This window comes from Eschscholzia californica, unplaced genomic scaffold (genome assembly GCF_041429995.1).
Source record: "Eschscholzia californica isolate CP2 unplaced genomic scaffold, dmEscCali1.0.p SCAF_6, whole genome shotgun sequence".
NCBI lineage: Eukaryota > Viridiplantae > Streptophyta > Magnoliopsida > Ranunculales > Papaveraceae > Eschscholzia > Eschscholzia californica.
The window spans coordinates 1,761,199-1,770,794 of record NW_028238483.1 but is presented as its reverse complement, the minus strand read 5'-3'; the positions used below and the strand labels follow the sequence as shown (position 1 = coordinate 1,770,794).

At 37.0% G+C, this 9,596-nt stretch overlaps 1 protein-coding gene across 1 annotated transcript; it reads right to left on the bottom strand.

Moving 5' to 3' along the window:
* Positions 1-397: 397 nt before the first annotated feature.
* On the bottom strand, positions 398-7,541 carry AGT2 (alanine:glyoxylate aminotransferase 2). Its single transcript, XM_086647901.1, has 7 exons — positions 7,039-7,541; positions 6,195-6,425; positions 4,277-4,447; positions 2,668-2,811; positions 2,366-2,545; positions 1,962-2,187; positions 398-848 (listed from the first exon to the last, which is right to left on the bottom strand). The coding sequence occupies exons 1-7, from the start codon at positions 7,252-7,254 to the stop codon at positions 604-606; spliced, it is 1,413 nt and encodes a 470-aa protein (XP_086504027.1). The 5' UTR covers positions 7,255-7,541; the 3' UTR covers positions 398-603.
* Positions 7,542-9,596: the final 2,055 nt, after the last annotated feature.

The following is a 9,596-nucleotide window of genomic DNA, read 5'->3' as shown; positions in this document are numbered from 1 at the left end:
GGAGGATTATCAGATGATTCGAATTTAGAGAGAGAGAGAGAGAAAATAAACAGTTTCGGTTACTGAAGATAATGAAGATAGAGGTTACTTTACTTAGATCCGTGATTGGAGAGAGAAGGTGGGAGATAAAATGGAAAAAGATATTTGGGGATTTTGAAGGTAAATTTGTTTTTATATATTAGGAAGGTTAGTTTAGGTATTAAGATTAATATTGTATTCTAGGGATTTGTGTTTTCTCTATTTTGGTTTTTAAACCCTTTACGGACTAGATATCCATTGAACTTAATATTTTGGTTTTTAAACCCTTTACGGGATTAGAGAGGACTAAAACTATGATTAAGGCCCTTTTTTTGGTCTATACGCTAAACAATTATTCCCATTTCTCATGGCTGAGTGATTTCCAACTTGCAAGGACAATGATCTATTTCATAATTCAGAATCTTTTACATTCCATTTAACACGAAAGTAAACAATAACCAGACCAATTTGGATTTTTGACCAAGTAATGAGACTTTCCTTTTCTTTTCCAGAGTGTCTCAACATTCAGTTTTGTCTGATTTTATGCCCCTTCTTTTATTTTGAACTTGATAAAAGAGACAGATCCTACAGCTTTGACAGAGAGTAGTCCAATGCATCCACTAGGAAATCTGCATCGTCTTTGGAGAAACACATGGGTGGTTTTATTCTGAAAACATTTCCATGTAGGCCTCCCTTTCCAACCAGCACTCCCAATTCTCGAAGCTTTTCGAACAACACGGCTGTTTCTGCCTTGGCAGGTGTTTTCTCTTTCCTGTCAGTCACGAGTTCTACTCCCAACATTAAGCCCCTGCCTCTTATATCTCCGATAACTAGAAAAATAAACTCAATTGAGTAAGAGATTTTGAATAAAAAGATTCAGTTGATCTATAGTTTATTAAGATGCACTAAATCATAAATTATGCGCAGTTCTTACTCGTTTTTCTAGAATCAAGAATCGTTCTAGAAAGACATATGACGTTAAACAATGATAAAGTTAGAGATTATCTATTCAACAGTTCTATCACGTACACCTAACCGAGGATGTGGCACCAAATACTGTAATATGAATTGATTAATGACTTGAAAAGTCATATTTAGATGCTATTTATTCACTTTCATGTGATGTATAACGATCATTTCTGTTTCCCTCACTATGTGTACTACACCCAGTCGACATCATATGGGACCATAACTTGAAGGACCCTATCTGGGACCACCACTTAAAAACAACGCCGATACTTTAACCCCACTGTGAAGAATGGAATGGCCAAAGCTTAAATAAACCCATGTCAGAACCACTAGAAAGAAAAACACGATAAAAAGATGATATTTCATTCTCTAAATGATTCAATATTTAATTTATATCATGTTCTACAGTCAACAGAAGCACATGTCCAAAAGAAATGCCAAGAAATGGCAATTGAGATCACCGAAATTTTGACATGTGATTCCCCTAGCACACTCATGCATTGCTATACACAGAAGTCAGAACCGTAGACAACTAAACTACAATTACTTCAAGGCCTATTGGGTTTCTAGAGCTATAGATATATAATATCATCGGTATCGTCATTGTGAATCTCAAATCTTTCGAGAGGACCTACCTTAGTGGTGTATAGTCACAAGCTCTTCCTATAAATTCCCAACACAACTAAACTAGTAATTTCATCTTTTCCCTTAATTTCTTCAAGCATGAGGTACAGACACTCGCTACATGGGAATTATAGCACATTGAAATGAACATATCTTGCAATCGTTCTATAGCACCCTTATTGTTAGCAGACATGAACATAGCAGAAGATATGAAGCAATAAAAAATTACAGTGGCAAATTTTTAAGAAGATAGTAGAAGATATGAAGCAAAAGAATGTCAGCAGAACGTACTAACTAAAATATGGAAGTGGATGAAGTTTATCTGGAAATGTAAGGTTCGGGGTGCTTACTTTCATATCTCTGCTGGAGAGCTTTCAAACGCTGAATTAAGTGGGCACCAATATCAGCTGAATGGGCTTGACGCTTTTCCTTGTCAAGGACATTTAGCACTGCAAGGCCACCCGCAGAACATACAGGGTTCCCGCCAAATGTGTTGAATTGTATTTTCTGAGCCATTACGTTTGCTATTTCTGGTGTTGTCACCACCGCTCCTAATGGTAGTCCATTCCCAATCCCCTGTTCGATGTAATATTTTTTAGAAACGGTAACATTGAAGTCATGGTCTCCCTAGTAGAAAGACACATATCTTACCACCCGACAAAAGCGGGCTTCACATGTTCAATGTCATACACAGAACGATATTATAACATGATTTCGAAGATCAAGATTAGATTTAAGAGTATAGGGAGGTGACCTTGGCCATAGTAACAATGTCAGGAATCACACCCTGTGTTTCAAATCCCCAGTAATGGCTTCCAGTACGACCAAATCCAGTCTGTACTTCGTCAGCTATGCAAACACCACCCGCCTTACGTACACTTTCGTACACCTGTTTCAAGTATCCAGGAGCCAACTCAACTGTTCCTCCAACTCCCTATATTACATTGAAGTAAGAGGTTATTTTCAGAATATTGTGATCATCATTTATCAATATCCATGTAGGGTTTTAACTTACAAATTACTACAAAAAAATTTCAGATTTTTTTTAGTTCCAACCTGTATAGTTTCTGCGATGAAGCCTGCAACTTTTCCAGAAGTACCATAATCAATGTGATCTTGTACATCTTTGGCATATCGACTTCCGTCAGAGCCAAAGACTCCACGATATGGATCTGGATTTATAACATGATGAATTTCACCCTGCAGAAGTTTCACAATAAGTCATAGTGAGAGGGTATAGCATTATTAGCATAGTCAAAGAAAAATTAAATATATAGTGGTAACTCATCTAAAATAAATTCTTTCTTGAGTTAATTCCTATATGGCCCCCTACTTTGTGACCAGCTTCCTTTATGGCCCCCTTTTTTTTTCGTAAATTCAAATATGGCCCCCTATTTTCAAGTAAATGTCATTACTGCCCTTCTTAATTTTAAATTTAAAACATTTAAAAAACATTATTTCCACCTCACCCCTCTCTCTCTCTCTCCACCTCATCTCTCTCTACAACTCACCCATCTCTCTCTCTCCAATTCACCTCTCTATCTTTCCAACTCACCTCTCTCTCTTCCAACTCACCTCTCTCTCTCTCTATCCAACTCACCTTCATCTTCCCCGATTAAGGTCGCCGGCCGGAAAATTTCCGGCCGGCGACCTCAAAAAAAAAAAAAAAAAAAAATTCCTCTCATCTCTCTCTCTCTCTAAAAGCTCCGGCGAAGGGGGTTTCCCTTCGCCGGAGCTCGTGAACAGACCAGATGAAGGTGAGTTGGATAGAGAGAGAGGTGAGTTGGAAGAGAGAGAGGTGAGTTGGAAAGATAGAGAGGTGAATTGGAGAGAGAGAGAGATGGGTGAGTTGTAGAGAGAGATGAGGTGGAGAGAGAGAGAGGGGTGAGGTGGAAATAATGTTTTTTAAAAAAACATTTAAAAAACATTTAAAATTTTCCGGCCGGCGACCTTAATCGGGGAAGATGAAGGTGAGTTGGATAGAGAGAGAGAGGTGAGTTGGAAGAGAGAGAGGTGAGTTGGAAAGATAGAGAGGTGAATTGGAGAGAGAGAGATGGGTGAGTTGTAGAGAGAGATGAGGTGGAGAGAGAGAGAGGGGTGAGGTGGAAATAATGTTTTTTAAATGTTTTAAATTTAAAATTAAGAAGGGTAGTAATGACATTTACTTGAAAATAGGGGGCCATATTTGAATTTACGAAAAAAAGGGGGCCATAAAGGAAGCTGGTCACAAAGTAGGGGGCCATATAGGAATTAACTCTTCTTTCTTTTATTACTTCCCCAGTAAGAAAAGATTTTAAAACATTATGAAGCAGAGGCAGTACAAAGACTAGCAAATAAAAGATATATTAAGAATCGTGATGCAACACTCCCCACTGAAAACTGAAGCCTGAGGGCCGAACACCAAATGTGTGGGAAACGAAAATAGTGACCCTTCTTTACATTATGAGTGTACAATAGTGAGAATACAAAAGTGTTTATCATGTGGAGAAAGCTGCATTTGCGAACAATCAGGAATACAGTATGAAATATGAAACTAAGAAGGCAAAGCTGTTAAAGAGGGGTCATTGTATATTGTGGAGATCCACAGAAACTAGTTGGTCGCTGAGGAGTACTGATGACCAGATAAATCGGATATAACCATGAAAGTTTCAACTGATATGCATACCTGTGGTATTGCGTACTTCCACGTGTTCAGAGCGGTCAAGCCAATCGTTCCAGCACTTCCACCATGATATGCATTTCTCAAGGCAATCATTCCAAGATTACCACTATATAATCGAGCCATCAATGTTGCCAGTTCATTTGCTTCAGTTCCAGAATTGACAAAATATACAACCTGCATTTATCCAAGATAAATTACAAGTTTTTCTAGAAATTGATATTACATACCAACCACATATCGTCGAATAAAGCTAAGTGACTCAAATATCAAGATTGTGAACCAGTCTACGCCAACATACAGGTAGGATGAAAAAAGAAATACTTTATTTGACTTGAGTAGTCATACTCATAGATATTTTAACCATTTAAGTCCAAGTTCATAGGTAAAACCAAAGTGTGAAATAGTCCCAAATGGGAGAAGGGCGATCTAGCAACCAAGTATATAATGTCTAGGTCGTCTCCTCTCATTGCCAATGGGTTTTGGTATAGGAAGAGCATTTTTTAGCAAAGACAGTTCATTAGATAGGGAGAGCACTCTTTTTAGAATAGGGAGGGATAAACATTTTTTGAAAATATCTCAAATTTATAATTTGGTCCCTCCCATCAAACTATTTTGGACCAAAAGAGAGAGAACAGACTATCCTCATGTTCGACTCAAAACCTTCGAGAGAGAAGAGATAATCATGTTCGACCTAAAACCTTCGATCAAATCAAAGAGAGATAAAGATAAACATCCTGAAAATGATAAAAGCCCTAAATCTGTTTGATTCTATCAAAAAGAGAGATATAGAGATAGAAACTTAAACCCTAGATGACTAACACAACACTCATCTCCATAGAGAGTTTGTAATTCTTGTTATTGCTTGATTTCTCCATAGATTTTTAGGGTTTTAACACTAACTAAGTAACTTTTGAAGATTTCAAGTATCAACATTGCAATGAAGAATACAAACAAAGATGTAACTCGAAAAATATATAAGTGACATTTACATAAAAGAAATTTCGCTTAGCATAAATAAAAATTCATGAATACCAATTGAAAATTTAAAAAAAATTCGGCCAGACCGGTTGAAAAAACAGACTAATTTCAGCCATCTTAGCCGAAATTTATTACTATTTTCAGCGGGACCGGCCGAAATTTGTTATCTTTTTCAATCGACCCAACCGAAATTTGTCATCTTTTTCAGCCGTTACGACCGAAATTTGTTGTCTTTTTCACCCGACCCTACCGAAATTTGTTGTCTTTTTCAGTCGATCCAACCAAAAATTCTTTACGAAAATAAGCGACCAAAAACCATAAAATGTTCGTTCAACCATAGATGAAGACAAGAAAATGATATTTCTTTACCTGAGACATATTATCTTAATTATAAATGTCTTTGTTTAAGTCGATAACTTCGTTTAAGTCGTTGTCCTTGTTTAAGCCGATGGTTTCGTTTAAGTCGATGTCTATGTTTAAGTCAAAAGAATCTTTTTTCTTGATGTAGGTTGCCTCCTTCATTAACGGTGGTTCCTCATCCATGAGATCTTGAGGCATCATTAAAAGCTCGAAATTAAGACTATAGTGATAGTAAACTTTGCAAGTTTTTTAATACTACTGGTGATGTTGATAGTAGTGACGATATTAGGGTTTTGGTTGTTTATCTGAGAGAAACTACAAGTAAATAAAATTTTAGATTTATTATTAATTTTTATCCAAGTCCTTTTATTTTGGCACTATTTATTAAGTGATCCTTATAACGCCCTCCTTAAACTAATTTGGTAAAGGAAGAGCAAATACATAAATTGACCTTTCTAATGCACTGCCTTTACTAAATAGTGCTCTTCCTATACCAAAGCCTTTGCCAATTGGTTTTGAGTTGGATGACCGCAAATTTAACACAAACAAAACAATTATTATACTAAGATCTAAATATTGGTACCTTCAGGTCTCCAGGCATTTTTGATGCTAACGCCTCGGCAAAATCACCTATAGCATGGTGCAAATATATTGTTGTAGCATGTTGGAGTAGCTTGCTTTGTTCCACTACTGCATTCACGATTTCCGGATGGCAATGACCACAAGACACAGTCACTATCCCAGCAAATGCATCAAGATATCTTCTCCCACTCTCATCATATAAATACTGCATCTTCCCTTCTACAATATTTAGCTGAAAAAAACCCAATGTCAAATAAATAAACAAGAAGATATTACCTTTCAAGAAGTTGCCTTTGTGGGCTAGAGTGAGAGATGGAAAAGGAAATCAAATTTAACAAGTACATAAACTAGTTATTATCTTTAGCCCAGATCTCATACTTGATACCAAAGAAATTAATCTTTTTAGGAAAATAAAGTCAGAGAAATGAATCTTCAAGTTCATTAATTGAACTATATATTTACTTATAATACAACAACTAGTGAACTACTGAGATAGAAAAGTCAACAACTGTATGCCCTAATTCGAAAATCATGAAAGATAAAATAGAGATCTAAGTTGAGCCTCATATGCCAAGGCTAGGTAGGTTTGGTGGGTATTGAACAAAACCCTGAGACGAAATCACTTTCTAAGACCATCAAAACGAAAAAAGAAAACAACCAATGCCATACAAAAAAAAAAAACCCAAAATCCACCTTGAGATGAACAAATCATTGTATAAGTGACCTAATTTCAAAACTCCAGTGCACAATCAGATCTGAGACTCAAAACTACTAAAACGTTATAGAGAGAGATCTTCCACTCTACTAAGTAAAATCCAAAAAGAGAGAAAGAGGGGGAATCTTACAGGCTTCTGGTAGTAATGAAACAAAGAAGGACCAAGAAACTTCTTCCTTTTTTGAAGAACTTCATCACCTAAAGGTCCTTTGTACAGTTTCGGCTCATAATCGAAAGGAGGAAGATTTGGAGGAGAAGAAGAAGATGAATAATTACATTTAATTAAACGATTAAACTTCTCTTTCGAATCTAAAGTTTTGTTCATTAAAGTTCTTCTAAACGCCATTATTAACAAGCAATCAGATATTGATAGAGAGAGAGAGAGAAGATTCTTCTGATTTTCTCTCTCTAGGAGTGAAATTTGGTTCTCTTTCTCAACAGAAGCCGGAGGTATCCAAGTGATGATGTCTACTAGTACTACATTTGGCGCCACTTTTATACTGATGGTCTGATGGAAGGATGGAGATTGTTACCCAACTGCGTTCCGATTATTCTGCCACGTATCTCAACGTTAAGATTCGTCAACGTCTTCTGACGATTTAATCTGACGGTCAGAATTTTACATTTCGGGTCGTGAACGATTTATCAGCGAGCACAATTGATTTATGTCTTGATGAGTCCAGCAAATGCTGGCGTGGACTAATAATATAAATATAGTAAAATCTTGATGGGAAAAGAGGAGTACAACTTAACTGGGCGAATCTATAAATGTGACTAGATAAAAAGAAGAAAGAATTACTACTCATCGGGTGGGTGCTTCTAAAGGCACCGGGCTAAAAAGCTGTTAGCATCCGGAAATTTTATTGACTCGGGTCAATGACTATTGACCCCAGTTCTCTATAAGCACCAGTTTTTAATGTGGGTGACATTCACCTTCATTTGCTTCTTCCATCTTCTTCTTCCAAAATAAAAAGAATGCTAACTCATTTTTTTCCAAAACAAAAATCATGTGTGCTCATCTAGATAGTGCAAGTAAAAAAAATTCATTTCTTCTTATTTACTTTCTATTCCTGTTCGTAAATACACAAAATTGAAAAGAATGGGTCCACTCTCTCTTTCCTTCTTCACCAAATTTCATCCACAAAATAAACTCATTTTCTCTCCTCTTCCTTCTCATGTTCATCTTCATCTCTTTTATATCCTCTGTGTAAGGGTGCTTCTAAAGGCACCAGGCCGAAAAGCTATTAGCATCCAGAAATTTTATTGACTCGGGTCAATGGCCATTGACCCGAGTTCTCTATAAGCACCGGTTTTTAATGTGGGTGACATTCACCTTCGTTTGCTTTTTCCATCTTCTTCTTCCAAAACAAAAGAAATCCCAATGAGCTGATGAGTTGAGCTAATTTGAAGGAGAATCAAATATTAACTGAAAAACAACATATTGATCCATATTGCAGGGTTATGAAACAGTGGAGACTATTTTAGTTCATCCAGAAGATGGCCTAAAGATCATTAACCAGTCAGAAGAAACTACATATGTGGATGAACTAAAACATCGATTTAGGGACTTATCTCAAGATTAGTGGCAAAGATAGACAATTCTTAGGAAGACACCGATAAAAAAACAAGAATAATCAAGATGAAGAAAATCCCACATCAGACCAGGTTTTCCCAAACCAATTCGAAGGTAAATCATCTTTGTTTTCAAAGAAACAGCAGAAACGTATTAATAGCCCAAAGTCGCTATACCCTTGTATCCAACTGAAGTTATCGGACAAGTTTTTCATAGTTGATAACTTGATCAACCAAAACCCTAACCCTAATAAAATCAAACCTATTGTTTTAAAATCAAACTTCTCCTATTCTTCAGTTGATAACTTGATCAAACAAAACCCTAACACTAATAACTCAACACGTTTACCTGGGATCCCTCCTCCAATCTCAATAATCAAATGCAGGAAGAGAGATGGACATTTAAGAATTTGGCATCTCTGTTTTGTGGATTGTAATACTCACGGATTGTCCAATCCGTGAGTATGTGAAGATAAACGGATTAGCCAATCCGTGAGTATGTGAAGAGTAGCAGATTGGCTAATCCGTGATATGGAAACAGACGGACTGGATGGAAGGGTTAGGGTTGTTTACTAAATCTTTTGTATGTCCAATAAACAAAGGAGAAGTTGACTTAATGGAAACGGACGGACCGGTGCCTACATAGTTGGAAGGTGCTAATAGAGAAAGAAGCGGTTGGGCCTGGTGCTAACAGAGATGGATGCTAACAGTCTTTTGCCCCGGTGCCTTTAGAAGCACCCTCTTTGTAAATGTTGAAGAAAGATTGAAAGATTCAGAAAGGTAAAGAGAGAGATATATGAGAATAAGGGTTTCTAGAGAGAAAGATGAAAAAAAACCTTGCGAGAAGTACCAGAGGAGCTGGTCATGGTCGAGTTCACGAGGAAGAGAATGAGGATTAGGATGTTTTTCAAGCCCCGGATCAGTTGATCCGTTTGACCCTCTTAAGTCCCGGATCAGCTGATCCATTTGGCCCTCTTAGGTCCCGGATCAACTGATCCATTTGGTCCTCCTAGGTCTTGGATGAGCTGATCCGTTTGGTCCTCTTAAGGCTCAGACTGGTTCAGTCCGTCTGATAGATTTTGTTTGGTTTTGTGATAAACGGATGGAGGTGTTAGG

Coding starts and splice junctions, on each gene's coding strand:
- AGT2 (XM_086647901.1), bottom strand. CDS start 7,254: ATGGCGTTTAGAAGAACTTTAATGAACAAAACTTTAGATTCGAAAGAG. Junction 2,812..4,276: donor GGAAGTACGCAATACCACAG/GTATGCATATCA, acceptor AAACTTCTGCAG/GGTGAAATTCATCATGTTAT. Junction 2,188..2,365: donor ACATTGTTACTATGGCCAAG/GTCACCTCCCTA, acceptor TACATCGAACAG/GGGATTGGGAATGGACTACC.